Source organism: Budorcas taxicolor, chromosome X, assembly GCF_023091745.1.
Source record: "Budorcas taxicolor isolate Tak-1 chromosome X, Takin1.1, whole genome shotgun sequence".
Lineage (NCBI taxonomy): Eukaryota > Metazoa > Chordata > Mammalia > Artiodactyla > Bovidae > Budorcas > Budorcas taxicolor.
The window spans coordinates 14,243,440-14,264,511 of NC_068935.1; the positions used below are offsets into that span (position 1 = coordinate 14,243,440).

The following is a 21,072-nucleotide window of genomic DNA, read 5'->3' on the forward strand; positions in this document are numbered from 1 at the left end:
CAAGCCTCCTTGTGAAGGAAAAAGGGAAGAAAGGAAGTCTAGTGCTCTGACCTGCAATGGGGACAGTGATCCTTCAGGTACACATGTCCAGGACAGCCGGGCCATCAGTCTAGAAGAGTTTGGTACCTGCTGCAGGCTGGAGCAGAGAAGCCAATGTCAGACCATCCTGAAGAGGGGTGTGCCTCCTTGCTGGAGCCCTTCTACATCCTGCCCCAGTGCCACTCCTCAGTGCCAGGGGGCTGGATTCAACCAGTCTTATAATGCTGGCAAGTGAGTTCCTGCCAGAATCCAGCTTGACCAACAAGTTGTTAACTGAAACTTCCACAGCCCACCTCCAGATAGTGAGTCTTAGGTGGGGCCCAGAAATCAGTATTTTAAAGATGCTCCCCAGGTGATTCTGATGCAGGTAATTATGCAAGGCTTTGATAAAACATTTGAAGTGCAATCCATTCCATGAACTGTTTCTTCCTGGAATTGCTTATCATAATACTAGAACGATAAAAGAACTTGGGGAAGATTATTGAGTCAATGACAGAATTTGCACAAACCTAGTGGCTCAGCAGTAAATAATCCACCTGCAATGCAGGAGATGCTGGTTCAATCCCTGGGTTGGGAAGATCCCCTGGAGAAGGAAATGGCAATCCACTCCAATATTCTTGCCTGAAAAAATTGCATGGACAGAGGAGCCTGGTGGGCTACAGTCCATGGGGTTGCAAAACAGCTGGACACAATTTAGTGACTAAACAACAACTGGCTCCTTAGCAAAAATCAATCAGAAAATCAATTAAATAAAAGATCAATTAAATATTGAAACATGATGTATCACAAGTATGTGTGGATATCAGAAGGAAAAGATAGTCTTTATTCTGTAGGGAAAATATAATTTCTAATATTTATATAGTAGCCATTCTACTTTAAGTGTATTTATAAAGTTTTTACCTTTCAAGTTTTTTTTCCCCCACATTATCGATTGGGGATGGGATGAAGGGAACTGTTCCCTTAGATCTGTTTCCTGTATTACTTTTTGCAATTTACACATATTCTGAGTCTTCTGAACCAGTAGGACAGGCCTGCCAGGAGCCTTCAGGGAGAGATCATCCCACAAAAGACAAAACTTCAGTTTTTTAGACTTAATGCAGAAACTCTGACTGTAGAGTGGCATCTTTTACTCAAATTTGAACTCTAGTCCAATTCCCAAAATGGACTCATCATGTCTGACTCCTAGGGATGAGGTATCCTGTGGTTGAAATTGGATGGGACTATTGCTAAGAATTCTGCATCACACTGTGGCCCATGCAATCCTGGAACAGCCCCCCAGTGGTTGTTGTTTTTTAGTTGCTAAGTCATGTCTGACTCTTTGCGACCCCCTGGGCTATAACCCGCCAGGCTCCTCTGTCCATAGGGTTTTTCAGGCAAGAATACTAGAGTGGGTTGCCATTTCCTTCTCCAGGGGATCTTCCCGACCCAGGGATCAAACCTGTGTCTCCTGCATTGGAGGCGGATTCTTTACCACTCAGGCCACCTGGGAAGTCCTCCCACTGTTAGGCATCGTTATAAAGCAGAGAGAGATTTAGAAGACAAGAGTAGGGATTCAACCCACTGGGGACACCAGGAAACTCAGTGGGGTTTTGGCACTGGAGGACTCCAGTGCCCAGCAGGCATGGCAGGACCCAGGGAAACCAGGGGTGGAGCTCAACAGCAGAGGCCTGGCATGGAAGACCCCACCTCCCTGCCTATTGGACTTGTTCCTGAGCACAGGTTGTCACACTAGGACCCTCCCTCAAAACTGATGTTCTACAATGGGTTGGGGTTCTATATGCCTAGGTGGGAACAAGAGCCCACCAAGTACAGCTCAGTCACCTCATTTCTTCCCCACAGCAGCCCTGTGAGATAAGGGTTTTCCCATGAAAAGATCAAGTCTTAAGCAAGTGTATCTGTAATAATTGCCAGTTTTATTCCTCTGGCTAAGAGATCCAGAGGTATTTCGAGGTTTACATTTTTTTAATAGTTCTTTTATCAAGAGTTTAAGTGCCCCCATTGCCCTTATAAGCTGGTTGCAAATTATTTGACTCTTAATTAATAAAAAAACTTTAATTCTCTTTGTGTGTGTGATGTGTTCATTAAAAAATACATATAAGCAAAAAAAAAACAGCACACAGAAACAAGCACAGTTAGATTTCTGATATATGCATGTATGTATACACACGCGTGCACACACACAATTTGAGACTTTCTCCTACATATGTGAGCTGGTACTAAATATGCTGCTTTGTAACCTGTTATGTTTTACTTTATAAGATGAAATGAACATATTTTCATGCATATGTGTGAAATTTCCCAATCGAAAAATAGACCTAGAGAATGTGTCAAAATACAAAATGCAGATGCTGAAAACAAGGAAACTATACCTAAAACAAAACTCCACCAGATGATTAAAAATAAAGCAAAAGTCACAGATACATCAGGAAATGCTAACAGAAAGCTGGGGCAAGATTTTAATATCAGAAAAAAAAAAGAATTCAAGGCCTAAAGCACACGGGATAAGGACGGCTGCGTGAATGTCTTTGCTTCCAATGCATCATCACAAACTTGTTTCTTACTCTTCTTATCTCTTCCCTAAGCCTTTCCAACTCATCTGCTCCTCTTATCATTTCTTCAGGGTCCAAATGCCTAACGGGAGTGTCCTCTTTATATCCCTGACCAGGCTGAGTCAGCCCTCCTCTAAGGTTTCCTTCTGCTTCCTGGCTTACACCTTCTTCAGAAGGTTGAGGATTTCCTTCTGCCTCCTGTGGTACAGCTTCCAAAGGGCGGTCTTCCTCAGCCTTTGGCATGTTCTGTGGTTTTCTTTCATTTTCTCCACAAGACTTTTGCATGTTGAGTATTTTTCGATTTCCTTTTTGAATAAATTAACCCTGGAAAACAAAGGAACAGAACAACTAGATGCCAGGCAAATGAACCAGCAGCTAGAGTATGGGCTTCCATAGAGACTGGCTTCTTCTCATTTAGGTCTCTTAACTGTCAAAGTTTTCCAACTAGAAAAGGCTAGATCCTCAGGCTCCGAACTCCCCTGGCTCTGCCCCTCTCTCCCCCTCCTCACCCTCCGCCTCCCGCTCCAGCTCCATCTTCTCTCCTCGCGCTCCAGCCCACCATTTCCCAGCAGGCCCTGCTACAGGCCTCTCCTAGCACCGAAACAGGAGCAGGGAGCAGCGAGAAGCGCGGAAGCGATTAACCCCTCCCTCGCCTCCGATCTCCAACACTCCCGCCCTTTTAGGCTTTCCCAAGCCATTCCAACCTCCTACCTCTCACCTGAGACCGGCTGGTCCAGTCTCTGGCCTCCCCTCCGCCTTCCACGTCTCTCCAGTCTCCCCCTTCCCCCGCCCCATTTCCGCTGCAGGCTCTGCACAGGCCTCTGGCGCTTCATCCGGATGGGGAGAGGCTGCAGTGACCCCGGGATGGGCTTCGGTGTCATCCGCGCTCACCCCCCCACCCCCACCCCCACCCCCAGGAACAGGAGGCAACTGCAGCTTTGCACTGACCTGCAGGGATCCAGGGAATTTTCCTCCCTCTTCCCTCAGTCGATTTGGGTCGCTCCCCAAAGACCAAGAGTCCTGCAGACCGACAAGACTGCTCGGTGAGGAGGTCAGTACCTGAATCACGGGTCCCTTAAACGATTCTAGGCCTTGTTCGTCTGAAAGTTTCCCCACGTCCTCATCCTCGCGATCCTTTTAAGGCAACCCCGCCCTCCCTCCCCGGTGCCCACCGGTTCCCTTCAGGCAGAGAGTGAGCGACTCAAGTTGTTCCTAAATTGTTTCTGTGTCTCTCTTGGGATCCTCAATTAGCTACCCTTCTCCTTCTCCACCCCCAAACTGCCCAAAATTCCCCGCACAAAAATGGAAGTTTAGCGGAACCGTGGTGTTAGGAAAGTAGTACCGGCTACGCTCGGTTTCTGCTATCTGACTTCTAGACCCCAGCGTCCCGAAGGCAGCGCCCGGCTTTATACTGACCTGAAAGGATCCCGGGCACTTTTCTTCTCCAGCTATAGGGAGCTGCTCCTGGGAAACAGGCCCTGGACTATAAGGACTTCTGCACACGTCGACTCCTGGTCACGTGAGGGCCGCGTCATCAATGAGCTCGAGTCCTCGGTTACTCCTCCCATTTAACACTGCAGCCCGCCCCCTGCGTTCCCTCCATTTGATACTGTCAATCTTTTCTTTCATATTTGCCAATCAGAGACAATAAAACTGGTATCTTCTTCCTGCAGTTTCTATTCGTCTTTCTCGGGTTACCAGGGAGAATCAGCCTCTCGGGGTGAATAGACAATTTCTCCTTCTTTGGGGAATCATCTCTCTCCTGCTTCCAATTTCACCTCCTCTCTTCCCCCCAATATCCTACAGTCCACCATTTCCCTTGGAGTCCTGTCTAGCATTAAAATGGGCGAAGGTGGTAGATCGGGGCAAGAGGGCGGCTAGAAAAGAATCTGGGAGTGAGAGTGTGGGATTTTTTTTTACTAGTTCTCTTAAATAGTTTTCTGCTTTAATGTTTTAAACAATAAGCTTACTCTCTAAAAATGATGTTTAAAAAAGAAATGCCACATAAGCAATATTTGACACAATATGGAAGACAAATTAGTTACATCAATTTTTAAGACTTTGGAAAAGTTTTCTGATAGCTGCAAATGAAATGACTGTTTTCACAACATATTGATGTGTTAGAAAATGTTTTTTTAAATCTTATTAAAACAGCACCTTTTAAAACAGGCCAAATTAACCGGTGGGAAGAGGCCCAGTTTTCTCTTGTTAGCAGCTTTATGTAAATAATCCACTAGTTTTTCTTTCTGGTTAAACTCACGTTGTAAAGTGTTAGATGTCTGACCGTTTGTGAGGACTGTTGCATGGCTTCTGGTTGTTTTAAGTGGAGGCTTCAGGCTTCCTCTTCTTATGGCCTCTGTAGAATCCAGTGTTTTGCTAATCAGATTAATCTATAGAAAACCCTCCTTTCCATGGAGTCTACTTTAATTTGAAACTCAAAAAAAAAAATGTGTTGGAAAATAACTCTCACACACTCTTGGAGTACAGAAAGGAGAGAGTTCCTGGTGAGTTCTGACAGTTTGGTGTGAGGCTTTGTGGAATTTTCATTCATGCAGGCTGCCCTTGAGGTATTCTGGTATCAGTTTGTTCCATGAACAACATACGTAATTGTTATAATCGGAAAGCAGAGAGAACATCATTGCTGTAAAAATATTGGTTAAAAGAGGAAACTGATATTCTTGCAACCCAGCATCCACTGGTACTTGGAGGTATGTTGGTACCAGGAATGGCAGTCTGGCCAGTGGAGCCTGCTGGAGGGTCAGGGAAAGAGGCAAAGAGGGGTTTCTTATCTAGGGTGGTCATGGTGGGATGTGGTAGCCAAAGACAGAGCCCACCACAGAGAAAGCAGGGTTGGAAGAAGTATTTTTGTTGTTTTTATGTTTCACAATTTATATTTAAGCTTGATTATTTATTCCACAGTTGAGGGATACATTTCCTAGTATTCAAGGGAGAGTATTTAATATAAATATAGCTATTGAATTATAAAGAGGTAACCATTACCACAATATATCTCCCTTATATTTAATGGGGGAAATTTATATTTTAAAAAATTATCATATAGTGAAATTAACGTTGTTTAGGGTGTATAGTTCTATGAAATTTAAGAAATGTATATATTTGTGGAAGTACCACCATAGTCAGGATACAGTTCATTCACCCCTGAAAAAAAACCTAGTGCAGTTATACTTTACCCGCTTCCATGAACTTTGGCAACCTCTCATCTATCATTTCCTCTTTTTCAGAATGTTATATAAATGAAATCTATAATATGTCACATTTAGAGACAGGCTTCATTCACTCAGCATAATGCCCTAGAGATTCATCATTTAAGCTGTTTCATGTACTAATAACCCATTTTTTCTTTTTACTGAGTAGTATTTTGTATAAATATGTTCCAGTTTATTTGTCCATTTACCCTCAGTAGGACATTTTTGTTCTTCCCAGTTTTGAGTAATAATGAAAAGAGTTGCTGTAAACATTTGTGTACAGGGTTAGGCCGTGATTGCTTCAAACCAGACTGTTAGGGTAACCTATTCTCTGACCTGTCTACCTTCATACCTCCTTATCCCCTCTCAATTTACTTTGCACATTTCTGTCAAATTAAATTCACTCTTCCTTATTTTCAACTTGTCATTCTCCTGCTCAAAGGCTCTGGATGGCAACCCATCTGTGAAGTATATCCTGCTTTTCTCATCCTGACCTTCACTGTTGATCAGAATTGAGCCACACTTGTCATCTACTTTTCTGCCCCATCCAAAAGGAACTCTCATTCACTGTGCCCAAGTGTGCTTTCTTCTCTCTCTTTGTCCTTGCACCCCATTTTCTTCCTCCTGATTGCACTCCTCTTCCTCCTAGATCCTGGTCCTGCTCATTCTTAGGGACCTAGCTCCATCACCGAGCCTCTAAAAAGCCTCCCCAGCTGTAAGTGAGCTCTCACTCCCCTGTCAATGCTGCACATAGGGTCTGAACCCCTCATATTACCCTCAGCAAAGGTTGCCTTGTACCTTTCCCCTTTCCTGTGTATTAGTGTGTATGTTGGGTGGGGTTATCGAACCAGGCAAATATTCAGATGTGGGTTGCTAATGGGGAGTAGGGGCAGGCTCCAGCTCTCAAGCTGCTTGAGTGGCTATTGGGATTTTAAACAGTGCATCTCCCAGAAATTTCAGAGATTCAGAAGGAGCTGTATGCCAATTGGCTCACAGATGAACCTTCCCTGCTTGCTCAAAACTGGAGCAGAAATTTCACTGTCTCCTCCTCTGTTTATTCTGCTTATGGGTAGTCAGAACAACACTAACACCATTTTTATGGAGCTACTGACAGAGGATATTGCCCTGTTTTCCTAAATAGTCATAAGAGAGATCAGTCAGCTCACTGGTGCACACCTGACCAAGAGCCAGATGGTACATGCCTCCACCTTCATCTTTGTCCCTGAGCAATTTCAGTACATCAGTAGAGCACTCAGCTACTTTTTTTTTATTAATTTATTTTAATTGGAAGGTAATTACAATATTGTGGTGGGTTTTGCCATACTTTGACACGAATCAGCCACAGGTGTACATGTGTCCCGCCCCACCCCCTGTCCTGAACCCCCCTCCCACCTCCCTCCCCATCCCATCCCTCTGGGTTGTCCCACTGCACCAGCTTTGAGTGCCCTGTGTCCAAAAATCTATTCCTTACATCTGTGTCTCTTTTGCTGTCTTGGCATATAGGGTCGTTGTTACCATCTTCCTAAATTCCATCAGTTCAGTCGCTCAGTCGTGTCCGACTCTGTGTGACCCCATGAATCGCAGTACGCCAGGCCTCACTGTCCATCACCAACTCTCGGAGTTCACTCAAACTCACATCCATTGAGTCGGTGATGCCATTCAGCCATCTCATCCCCTGGCATCCCCTTCTCCTCCTGCCCCCAATCCCTCCCAGCATCAGAGTCTTTTCCAATGAGTCAACTCTTCACATGAGGTGGCCAAAGTACTGGAGTCTCAGCTTTAGCATCATTCCTTCCAAAGAAATCCCAGGGCTGATCTCCTTCAGAATGGACTGGTTGGATCTCCTTGCAGTCCAAGGGACTCGCAAGAATCTTCTCCAACACCACAGTTCAAAAGCATCAATTCTTTGGCGCTCAGCTTTCTTCACAGTCCAACTCTCACATCCATACATGACCACTGGAAAAGCCATAGCCTTGACTAGATGGACCTTTGTTGGCAAAGTAATGTCTCTGCTTTTGAATATGCTATCTAGGTTGGTCATAACCTTCCTTCCAAGGAGTAAGCGTCTTTTAATTTCATGGCTGCAGTCACCATCTGCAGTGATTTTGGAGCCCCCAAAATAAAGTCTGACACTGTTGCCACTGTTTCCCCATCTATTTCCCATGAAGTGATGGGACCAGATGCCATGATCTTAGTTTTCTGAATGTTGAACTTTAAGCCAACTTTTTCACTCTCCTCTTTCACTTTCATCAAGAGGCTTTTTAGTTCCTCTTCACCTTCTGCCATAAGGGTGGTGTCATCTGCATATCTGAGGTTATTGCTATTTCTCCCGGCAATCTTGATTCCACCTTGTGTTTCTTCCAGCCCAGCGTTTCTCATGATGTACTCTGCATATAAGTTAAATAAGCAGGGTGACAATATACAGCCTTGACGTACTTCTTTTCCTATTTGGAACCAGTCTGTTGTTCCATGTCCAGTTCTAACTGTTGCTTCCTGACCTATAGATGCATTAATATACTGTATTGGTGTTTTTCTTTCTGACTTACTTCACTGTGTATAATAGGGTCCAGATTCATCCACCTCATTAGAACTGACTCAAATGTGTTCTTTTTTATAGCTGAGTAATATTCCATTGTGTATATTACCACAACTTTCTTACCCGTTCGTCTGCCAATAGATACCCAGGTTGCTTCCATTTCCTAGCTATTGTAAACAGTGCTGTGATAAACATGGGGTATACGTGTCTCTTTCAATTCTGGTTTCCTCGGTGTGTATGCCCAGCAGTGCAATTGCTGGGTCATATGACAGTTCTATTTCCAGTTTTTTAAGGAATCTGCACACTGTTCTCCATAGTGGCTGTACTACTTTGCAGCCCAACAACAGTGTAAGAGGGTTCCCTGTTCTCCGCACCCTCTCCAGCATTTGTTGTTTGTAGACTTTTTGATAGCAGCCATTCTGACCAGCGTGAGATGGTACCTCCTTGTGGTTTTGATTTTAATTTCTCTGATAATGAGTGATGTTGAGCATCTTTTCATGTGTTTGTTAGCCATCTGTATGTCTTCTTTGGAGAAATGTCTGTTTAGTTCTTTGGCTCATTTTTTGATTGGGTCATTTATTTTTCTGGAATTGAGCTGCATGAGCTGCTTGCATATTTTGGAGATAATTCTTTGTCAGTTGCTTCATTTGCTATTATTTTCTCCCATCGTGAAGGCTGCCTTTTCACCTTGCTTATAGGCTCCTTCATTGTGCAAAAGTTTTTAAGTTTAATTAGGTCCCATTTGTTTATTTTTGCTTTTATTTCCATTACTCTGAGAGGTGGGTCATAGTGGATCCTGCTGTGATTTATGTCGGAGAGTGTTTTGCCTATGTTCTCCTCTAGGAGTTTTATAGTTTCTGGTCTTTAATCCATTTTGAGTTTATTTTTGTGTATGGTGTTAGAAAGTGTTCTAGTTTCATTCTTTTACAGGTGGTTGACCAGTTTCCCCAGCATCACTTGTTAAAGAGATTGTCTTTTCTCTATTGTATATTTTTGCTTCAGCTACTTTTAAATTAAGTTAATCACAGTAGCTTTTCAATGTAAGATTTTTGGAAACAAGAGCATTATAGTCAATTAAGAACTATTTTTAAAAAGGAAAGAAGAGGAGGTACACATTGATTTAAATAATGAAGACGTGACTTCTGGAGAGTAGACACCCTGCCCCTCTGACCCAATCAATATTCTGTTTTTGTGCACCAAGAGAGCCCTAGGGATAGCTCCAAAGTCCACAGCCTTTCAAGTGGTGTGAGGGGAGGAGAAAGGAGCTCTTAAACAGGCCTATGGCATCTAGAATATTGTTTTCTATGCTCCCTTTAGAAGTTATTTTCTGAAGCTCTGAATTCAACAACTCCTGCATATTTCTTATTGTTCTTTCGAAGCTTATCCCACAGAAGAGCTTGAGATGGCTGTTTCTCTCCCTCGTTTCTCTGGTACGCTGTCTGTGGCTTGAAAACATCCCTCCCGACACGGCTGAATCTGCTGCAGATCCAAAGGTTTGGCTTCAGAGCATGGACTGAAGCAGCTGCCATCTGAGATGATAAACCCTCTGGAATGGAAGTAGACCCAACACATTTCACCACTTTGCTCAGCTGAGCATGAATCCACTCATGTTCTGATGTGAGTGGTGCACACAGTGCCCAAGCAGACTTCTACTTAGATTATATGTCTCTGCTTCAGAAGTGAGTGAAAGTGAAGTCGCTCAGTCGTGTCCGACTCTTTGCGACCCCATGGACTGCAGCCTATCAGCCTCCTCTGTCCATGAGATTCTCCAGGCAAGAATACTGGAGTGGATTGCCTTTTCCTTCTCCAGGGGATTTTCCCAACCCAGGGATTGAACCCAGGTCTCCCACATTGCAGGCAGACGCTTTAACCTCTGAGCCATGAGGGAAGCCCTGCTTCAGAAAGTAAACTCAAAACAACAACAACAACAAAAACCCAGAAAGTAAAGTCATCTACCATCCCTCCTGTCACTGTGTTCTTCACTTTTGGGAATTTGGCATGCATAAGTTTCACAAGGTCCAAAAACTCTCCAAAACAGACATTTGCTACATCCAAGCAAATGAACATAATGTGAAGTGCAACTTTCATCTCTTCTAGATAATTCTGCCCTCTTTCCTGAACTCTCAGCTAAATGCTGCACACATTGTAGATTAGTGTAGTCAAGAGTTTCTAGTTATCAAGGGCATAATGTTGATGAGTTACTGTGAACCTGAAATGCTGTATCATAGCCACTGCCATTTCATATGTCCCCATGGTCTCTGTGTTGGCCACAGTCCTAGGAATCCTTGAGTTGGTCTGCTTAGACTTTCCTACTACGTGACAGAATGCTCAAGACTCACCTCAGCTGGATTCTTGAGATTGCTTTGCGTAAGCTGTGAGATTCATGTCTACGTGGAGCATGTTGCTGGGTTGCAGGGAGGCACATGTCAGCTGTACTACAGCTTAGACCAGGCAACTTTTTCCTGTGGCAAAAAACAGAGTTGTTGGGGAGACAGTGCTATTGCTGCTCTCCGGGTGCTTTTAAAAATTAAGTTTATAGTGGAAAGAAAGTCTTTTTGCTGACCTCTTGATTCTGCCTTAGTTGCCTGTGCTACCTTATCCTTGAGGCATTCTATTTACCTATCCTAAGGCTTTCCCCCTGGTTTTTTGACTTTCTGCTTTGAATCCCTTATTTATCTGTAAGTCCATTAGAACAAAAAACCTTATCTGGTTCAACTTTGTAACCATTCCAGTGATGAAAGTTCAAGGTGACAGAAATGATTTAAACTTTCACTCAGAAGAGAATGGTTAAATAAATTATCCATACTGTGGAAGTTGTGCAGAAATTAAAAGTAATGAAATATTGCACATGCAGTAACAGCGGATGATATTGAAGTCATATTTTTGAGTGTATAAAGTGGCAGAACAGTATTTAGAGAGTACTCTTCCACACGCAAACACATAGTGCATATATATATATATATATATATATGCATGCAATGAATTTATTAAGTAGTTCTAATTTTCTGGTATTATCATGGAATAATTTTATTTTTTCCAGTAATTGCTGTCAGCTGTGGTCTGTCAAATCTTCCCTTTCTCACTGAATAATGAATTTGTTCAATTATGTTTTCAGTTTGTTTTCTCAACTATTCAATCACTTTCATTCATTAAGAGAGTTTTGTTTTGGGTTCTTAAAACTCAGTCTGGTTTATTTTTTAAACGTTTTGTGTTGAAATAATTTTAGTTCTAAAGAAGTATTTGAAAGGTAGTACAAAGCATTTCTGTAAACACTTCATCCTGCTTTGCCTAATAATTGTTGTACATTTATAAAAAAACAAATGAACATTTGTGTACTACTATTAACTAAATTACAGAATTATTCCGATTTCTCCAGGTTTTTCACTACTATCCTTTTCTTGTCCCAGGATTCAATCCAGGACACAATGTTGCATTTGGTTAATATGTCTCTTTATTCTATGAGAGTTTCTCAGTCTTTCCTTGTTTATCATAACCTTGACACTTCTAAAGAGTGAGGTATTTTGTAAAATGGTCCTCAATTTGGATTTGTCTTATGTTTTCTTGTAATTACAGTGGCTGTTATTAATCTGGGGAAAGTGTCCTTTTTTATCACAATGTCAGGGTTACATGACGTCAGCATGACTGATCACTGGTGAGGTTAACTTTGATCGTTTGGTTAAGATGACTGCTGGGTTTCTCCACTTGTAAAATTACTGTTTTTCTCTTTTCGTATTCTGTTTGTTTAGAAGCAAGTTACTAAGTCTAGCCCATATTAGAGAGGAAGGGAATTGAACTCTACCTCCTGGAGGGAGGAACATCAAAGAATTTGTGGATATGTCTGAAAACAACCACAGTAATTGATAAATATATGGGGTCAGATAACTTGAGACTGCAAACATTCTGTGGATTTGTAAAAATTATTACTGTGATGTTCTGAGGGTAACTTTTCATATCCCTCATTTCCTTCTATATTTAATATTTGAAATTATTATGTAAGAAAGATACCCCCCATTTATTTAGTCATACAATTATTCGTTCCTATCAGTGTGACACATGGATTTTTAAGTCTTCAGGGTTATGACACAATACAATCATTTGGGGGGTTTTTGCCCAAATTTTCTAGCCTTGGCAATTGGGAGCTCTTTCAGGTTGGCATAGCTTTATCCTTTTTCTGCTTCCTTGCTTTCTGGTACTATGAAATCTTCCAGATTCATCTGGTTTTATCCTTTTCCCAGCCCAATAATCAGCCATTTCTCTCAGGAGTCTTGGTTAATTTTATTGGATAATCATATTTAGTAATTAAGATCTGAGTGCAGGGTGTTCTGGTTGCTACTTGGGTGTCATTGCTTCTCAAATTTCTCAGCTGATAGAGCAAGGAGATGCATATCAAACTGTATATATACAATCTCTACATTTATTTATCATGTATATCTATAGCTATTTGTATCTCTATAGATACAAATGATATAAAGACACACACAAGTTCATACTAATACATGTGACTGTAATCCAGTACCACACATATCCATTTAGCTTCCTCTCCTCTTATTTTTTATTTTTAATTTCTATCTCTGACAGTGAGAAACCTGGTTCTCCTTTATGCATAATTTATTTACTTATTTAATTAACTCTAGTATATAGTTCGGAGAAGGCAATGGCACCCCACTCCAGTACTCTTGCCTGGAAAATCCCAGGGACGGAGGAGCCTGGTAGGCTGCAGTCCATGGGGTCGCTAAGAGTCGGACACGACTGAGTGACTTCACTTTCACTTTTCACTCTCATGCATTGGAGAAGGAAATGGCAACCCACTCCAGTGTTCTTGCCTGGAGAATCCCAGGGACGGGGGAGCCTGGTGGGCTGCCGTCTATGGGGTCGCACAGAGTCGGACACGACTGAAGCGACTTAGCAGCAGCAGCAGCAGCAGTATGTGATTAAATTAGTTTCAGAATTTCTATCATGTACCCCTGTGAGAAACAGATTTCCCTACCAGAACTTAGCATTTCTGTATAGTTCTTTTTGTCAGCCATAGACGTTTTGTTGGAGTCCTGGTTACACACTGGATATTGAGAGAAACAGCAATCTGATAAAATAGAAAGGATATAAGTAATTCAGCTAGTAACATTGACAAGGACATAGTACACCATGGAGACACAAAGCAGAAAAATTTGGAAACAAAGAGCAAATTAAAAACAATGATTAGTGTAACTAGCTGTAATTCAGTTGATATAAGTGACCAAAGGAACCATAACTGATTTAATGAGCCATCCACAGTACCAGCCCTGTGTACTTAGACATGCATGGCTTAATCTTTGAGACAAGCATATGCTACTGGCAGGATCAGCCAGGTAAACAGAAAAAGATAAATGTTTCAATTCTGTTTACAGTGGTAACAATTTACCAAATTACTGTAAGTCATAATTAGTGTAAGGGAAAGGTTTTCCTCACCCTTGGAAAGACACAGAATTAAGTCAGTAATTTTTCAGACAGAAACCATAAATATTATAAGCATATTCACCAGTTCACACAGTCCTATGTAACTAATCCCTTCTGTTGACAGGTTATAAAGCCATTAGATTTCCCATTCTTCAGTTTCTTACTCAGTTCAGGATTATGGTCTGAATATCAGAGACTTGTATTTATCCCAGAAGTCCTTTTTATCAGTCTTGCAGAGGAAGCATTTTTGCAATGGCATCAGAGTGAAACTGTAACTCTATAATGACAAAAGACTTCAGGAGGCACATTTAAATCTGATTATAATGCAATTGACAAAATAACTTGGTTACTGCTGGGACATATAACACTTTCATATAATAGCTAGAAGTATGATTGATTTTTACCAGGATGTATCAGAGTTTTAGGAGCTCCATATAATCTCTAGAATACCTGTAGCATTTACCATACAATATAACATAAGAAGACTTATTACTCTTTTGACAACACTTCACATGTAATCTAACATACCAAGTGAAATTAGCTAATTTAGTATCTCTCTCTGGGGTGTTTCAGGGGGCCCTTTGAAGCATCCCAAAGTTAGCTAAAGGTCAAAGGAACTTCCTTATAATTTGACTTGGGAACTTTTGTCAAAAAATACCAAAAAGCTTTTAAATACAACAGGATCATAGGTCACTGTGAAACAATACTTATTTAACTAAAGTCACAAAACTAAAGTCACAAAATGATTAAAAGAAAACAAATATGGGTCACCTGAGGGCACAGAAGCTCATATAATCTGTTATCAAAAAGGAGCACTTCTAACAGAGAGATCAAATTCTAGTCTTGTGTTAACTTACTTATCAAAATCCATTTACTTAGTTAACTTCAATCTAAATTTCATTAATCCTGACCATGCATAAAACTTTCTCAGTAAAATGTAGTTCTATTCCTTATACCTTCCTAACCAAAAACACATACTGAAATATTATTTTCAGTAGCTCTAATTATATATTTAATTTAGAATCCCTGACTCTTGAAAACCTTGATTTCTAGTGAAAACCAAGAGGCAAGTAATAGTTATTAAAATCCAGAGAGACTATTTTAGATGATTTTTAAAACATAATTATTCTTACAGAGTTTACCTAAAAGCTCTTATTTTGTTTATATTTACTTTAAAGTTTCAACATATCAAGTTATTTTTCTTGCTGACAAATTTGTAACAGAGAACAAGATTTCATTTAATTAGTAAAGATTTCATTTAATTAGTATTAAATCTAAATGCAGTTAAAGTATTATACTTAATGTTGGTGACTTTGAAGACAGATCTATATTAATTGGAACAACAAATTTAAATGTAAATGCCAGGTATTAATTTAATATTGAACATTTCCCAGTTCAAGTGAAACAAACTCATTTAGCTTAATTTTTCTTATACTTAGAATTGTTTGGTTTGTAAGCACTTACTTTTCCTTAAGCCAGCTGAACAGAGCTCATCCACAAGTCAACCTTAACAATGTTATCCAAAGACAGAGACACATGCAAACACAGAAGCAAACAGAGAGACCTCATAGTTCTCATTTCACAATTTCAGCCCTGAGTCAGGTACAGAAATGTAAAACCCATCAGTTTACAAAAGTGGTTGGATTAAAGTTAGGTTTCTGGAAGATGGAACAAATCAAGCTCACTTGTCTGGATGGCCAAATATTTACAGAAACACAGTTGGAATTTCTGTTTACCCTTAACAAATCAGTTTCTAAATTACTTTACCATCTTTTCAAATTTTGCATTTTAAAAGTGTGGCAAAGATGAGGGTTCCTGAGAAGATCAGATAGGACATTTGCATCTCCATGATATAGGGAAGTTTCTCCTAGAATAACTTTGTTTCCTCTATGTTTAATACTTACAAGCCTCTTCAAATAAATAGGGAAGGTTTGGGGAGTGATATCTGTTAGAAAATCAATCAACTTGTTCCCCACTGTCGGTTACCCAGGACACCTGTGGGGAAATTAGAATTGGACACCTCAAGTCCATCCAAGGCCTTAGATGGTGATGCTAAGCCAGGGCCCTATGCTTTGGGGATGAACATAAAAACTTCTGTTTGATTTTCATGGGTAGGGGAAACAGGAGGTGGTGAAAGAAATGAATATGTTGGTGGCACGGTGAGGGGCAGTTGGAAAAACTGCCAGTGCAGCCTGTTCAGCCAGTGGGAAAGCTGAATAGGCTAGAGGGGGTTTTAAGTTTTGAAATAATATGTCTTCACTCTCATTTCCTCTCTCTTCTCCTTGTAGAACAGGTTCTCCCTTGGGTTTCCTTTCAGATTGATATACCATAAGGGGGCAACCCTCTGATTTCTTCTCCTGATGAAATAGCATAAAAATGTCTACCTGTAGATTCTCATCTCCTTTGCCTGCTCGTTTGCAAAACAATTCTAATTGCAAGATCATATAATACTTGGGTGACCCATTCAGGGACCATCACTCTTGATCTTAACATATCTCATATATGTCCCATATATTTGGGATAGATGAAATATTTCCCATTTTTATAAGTTTGATAATACCAAAACACACAAAAATGCAAATTCCAATACAAAAGTGTCAAACAAATTCTAGCATCAATGCACACAAAACTAAAAACCAATGAACTAGTTCCCAACGAACTGGTTCTAAATCAGGTAGAGTCCAACAATAATTTCCCTCTCCCACAAGGTACCCCAATCAAACAAACTGACTTGTCCCATAAAGGAAAAGACCAAATTGAAGGGGGAATATGTTCCCAGTGTGCACACTGGAGCAACTTATTCTACAAAATCAAGTTGGTCAACTCTCAGAAGTTTGTCGGTTCCTTGCTTCAACTGCCCAGTGCCGCTTCAGGGAATTTTGAAGGGAAGATCCTCAGGACAAATGGTCCCAGCAGCTGCTAGGGTCTTGCCCCAATATTCCCTGATCAGGGCCAGCTAGCCTCAAGCAGCAAAGCTCCTGGCTGGCTCAGCCGCCCTTGTTCCCAAGTCCAAGCTCGCTCTGCTCACCGCCTCATGACAGACCAATAATTTGGGAGACAAGGTGTTTAGGCAAGGAATAATGACTTTATTTGGAAAGCAAGCAGATCAAGGTAGGTGATACACATCAAGGTAGGTGATTTGTCTGCTAGTAGCTAGCAAACTTTGAGAAACACTATACATCCAACGTTAGAATTATTTAGCAATGGATTATGGTATAACCCCTCTCGCTATGTTCCTTTTGGATTGGCAAGTTTCAGTTGCTAAAGAATGAAATTACATGCCCAAGGCATTGTATTCAATCAGGGACAGAACTGGGTCAAGAATTGAGGTGTTCTGACTCAGTAATTAATGTATTGATTTTTAAAGCTTTTATTATGTGTTATAGGTACCCAAATGAGTAAGATAAAATCTTTATTTTGAAAAGAGCAAGTCTAGTAGGCTAATTATAGTGCCTGAAAAATGCATTAATTAAGATTTTGCAGGGACTTCCCTGGTGGTCCAGTGGTAAAGAATCTGCTTGCCAATGAAGGGGACACAGGTTCAATCCCTGGTCCGGGAAGATCCCAGATACCACAGAGCAACTAAGCCTGTGAGCCACAACTACTGAGCCTGTGCGCCTAGAGCCTGTGCCCTGCAACAAGAGAAGCCACCATAATGAGAAGCTCATGCACCACACTAGAGAGAAGCCCCCACTCTCCGCAACTAGAGAAAGTCTGTGTGCAGCAACAAAGACCCCGTATAGTAAAAAATAAATAGATAAATTCAAAAAGAAAGATTTTGCAAAGCATTTTTTCACATTTCATGTCAGCATTTATAAAACTATAATGTGAGAAGTTGCGTCCAACTCTTTATGACCCCGAGGACTATGCAGGCCATGGAATTCCCCAGGCTATCATACGGGAGTGGGCACCATTCCTTTCTCCAGGGGATCTTCCCAACCCAGGGATCAAATCCAGGTCTCCTGTATTGTAAGAGGATTCTTTACTGACTGAGCCACCAGGGAAGGCCAAGAATACTGGAGTGGGTAGCCTATCTCTTCTCCAGCGGATCTTCCTGACACAGGAATCAAACTGGGGTCCCCTGCACTGCAGGTGGATTCTTTACCAGCTAAGTGAGAATTTGAAGATGTTCAAGCGGGATTTAGAAAAGGCAGAAGAACCAGACATCAAATTGCCAATATCTGTTGGATCATAGAAAAAGCAAGAGAATTCCAGAAAAACATCTATTTCTGCCCCATTGACTATGCTAAAGCCTTTGACTGTGTGGATCACAACAAACTATGGAAAACTCTTCAAGAGATGGGAATACCAGACCACCTGACCTGCCTCTTGAGAAATCTGTATGCAGGTCAGGAAGCAACAGTTAGAACTGGACATGGAACAATGGACTGGTTCCAAATTGAGGAAGGAGTAAGTCAAGGCTGTATATTGTCACCCTGCTTATTTAACTTATATGCAGAGTACATCATGAGAAATGCCAGGCTGGATGAAGCACAAGCTGGATTCAAGTTGCTGGGAGAAATATTCATAACCTCAGATATGCAGATGACACCACCCTTATGGCAGAAAGTAAAGAGGAACTAAAGAGCCTCTTGATGAAAGTGAAAGTGGAGAGTGAAAAAGTTGGCTTAAAGCTCAACAATCAGAAAATGAACATCATGGCAACCGGTCCCATCACTTCATGTCAAATAGATGGGGAAGCAATGGAAACTGTGTCAGACTTTATTTTCTTGGGCTCCAAAATCACTGCAGGTGATAACTGCAGCCATGAAATTAAAAGGCACTTGATCCTTGGAAGAAAAGCTATGACCAACCTAGACAGCATATTTAAAAGCAGAGACATTACTTTGCCAGGAAAGATTCTTATAGTCAAAGCTATGGTTTTTCCGGTAGTCATGTGTGGATATGAGAGCTGGACCATAAAGAAGGCTGAGTGCTGAAGAACTGATGCTTTTTCAGTTTTGAACTGTGTTGTTGGAAAAGACTCTTGAGAGTCCCTTGGACTTCAGGGAGATCAAACCAGTCAATCCTAAAGCAAATCAGTCCTAAATATTCATTGGAAGGACTGATGCTGAAGCTGAAGCTCTGATATTTTGGCCACCTGAGGTGAAGAACTGACTCATGATCCTGATGCTAGGAAAGATTGAGGGCATTAGGAGAAGGGGATGAGAGAGGATGAAATGGTTGTATGGTATCACCGACTCGATAGACATGAGTTTGAGCAAGCTCTGGGAGTTGGTGCTGGACAGGGAAGCCTGGTGTGCTTCAGTCCATGGGGTTGCAAAGTCAGACATGACTGAGTGAATGAACTGAACTGAATGTGAGAAGGGGGACTTTCTCCTTAGTTCAGTAGGGAACATGAGTGTGTGTACATGTTTAGTTGCTTCAGTTGTGTCTGACTCATTGCAACCCTATAGACTTTAGCCCACCAGGCTCCTTTGTCCATGTGAATTATTTAGGCGAGAATACTGGAGTGGGTTGTCATGCCCTTATCCAGGGGATCTTCCCAACCCAGGGATCAAACCCATGTCTCGTATGTCTTCTGCACTGGCAGGTGGATTATTTACCACTAGCACCATCTGGGAAGCCAGTAGGGAACATAGTGGGGTGTAACTCACTAGAGACTCTAGAGAAATCAAAGGAGCTGTGTTACCTTGAGGAGTTCACTGCTCCAGCAGCAGTGGGGCACTTAAGAGAATACAGGACCCATGAGAAGAGGTAGAGTGTGCTTCAGGAACAGCATTACCCAGGGCAGAGTGGCACCCACCTCTCAGCTGTCTGAATTTGTTTATGGACACACTTGAGACCTCACCCAGCCCTCTCCCAAACATCTGATGGAGTTCTGGTCTTGCTAGTGCAGGGGAGAGCATAGGAGCCAGCCCAACACAGCTTACACAGTCAGTGTATCATCTGATCTTTTCCATAGCCCTGGAAGGCAAGTTTTATCCCCAATTCACAGATCACAAGACTGTTTTCTACAGCAGTGAATCTGTAATAACTGCCAAGTTGATTCTTCCAGCTTCAAATCCCAGAGATAATGTGTTTCACGCATCATTTCACATCCTGACAACAGGAATTTTAAGTGTATCCCCTACTTTCATAAACTCACTAAACAGTTATTTTGATTGCTTTGTATGCACTTTCCTATTTTTAAAATCTTTTATTATTTTATGACAAACAGTAATCTGTGTTCTTTAGTGGGGAAAGTACAGATGAAAAGATCATCTCCTCTACTGCCACAACCCGGAGAATCTTCAGTCTGTGGGGGAATCCTCTATCGTCCTGTCCGTTTTTCTTTTTGCCTTCCGGGGCACATAATCTTCAGCAGGGCGCTTTTCGGCAGCATGAGACTGGCTCTCTGGCTTTGCCTGGGATTCCCGCTTGCCTTCCCTGAGTGGATTTCTCTCAGCTTCGGACTTGCCCTGCTTTTCTTGCTTCCCCTCACCTGCTGGTTGTCTCTCATTGTCTGGTTTCCTCTCATTCTGGACCTCCGGTTCCTGTTCTGACTTCCTCTCCACTTCCAGCTTTTCTTTCTCATTTGACTGTCCTTCATTTTCAGACTGTACTTCATCTTCTGGCTTTCCCTCATTGTCTAAATTTCCTTTATTTTCTAGCTTTCCTTCATTTTCTCTGTAGACCTTCTCCATGTTGAGGTTTGCCCTCCTTTGCCTGTTAGGAGACAAAATGGAGACAAAGTAGACAGGATTTAGGTGGCGAAATACAGGTCCTGATAAATAGTTGCCTCTATGATTTAGGATCTTTATCAGCCTATCCCAACTTTCAGGTGCACTCCCACCCATATATTTTCTCCTTTCTTTCCCCGTGTCTGCAAGGTTGGCACACACGTTTATATGAGCCCGCCTTGCAGACACTTCTGTAAGTACTTCTCCCATTTAAGTGTGCTATGCTGACAAGTCCATAAGAGCAGATTTGTCCCTAAACTTTGCTCTGGTCTTGACTATGCCCATAACAGTTTTAACCTGGTGGTCCCAACTTAGACTGACCTGCAAGAATTCTGTCCAGTTTCTTTTTCCTCTTGTCTACAGTTGTAAGACTTCTAGAACTGCAGATACAACTGAACAATGGCCAGTTCTCAGATTTCAGAGATACTCTGATATCTTCAAGGGCTTCAGGGATACCATGCCTACCAACTCTCACTTCCTTGTTCTCCCCTCTGTCCTCACCAACAATAAAACACCATGCTCCCTTAGGGTCCTGACAAAGGCCGTGTATTCTGAGGCTGGAATAGGGAGTCTTGGAGGAGGGGTGGCAGATAGTGGCCTCCCCAACTTCTCTCAAGCTTTAGTGA

The 21,072-nt window shown here is 41.7% G+C and overlaps 1 protein-coding gene across 1 annotated transcript; it reads right to left on the minus strand.

Annotated features, from left to right (window-relative positions):
• Positions 1 to 1,939: 1,939 nt before the first annotated feature.
• LOC128070140 (transcription elongation factor A protein-like 8) lies at positions 1,940 to 20,410 on the minus strand. Its single transcript, XM_052663444.1, has 2 exons — positions 20,019 to 20,410; positions 1,940 to 2,691 (listed from the first exon to the last, which is right to left on the minus strand). Exons 1-2 carry the CDS (start codon positions 20,408 to 20,410, stop codon positions 2,520 to 2,522), a joined length of 564 nt encoding a protein of 187 aa, XP_052519404.1. The 3' UTR covers positions 1,940 to 2,519.
• Positions 20,411 to 21,072: the final 662 nt, after the last annotated feature.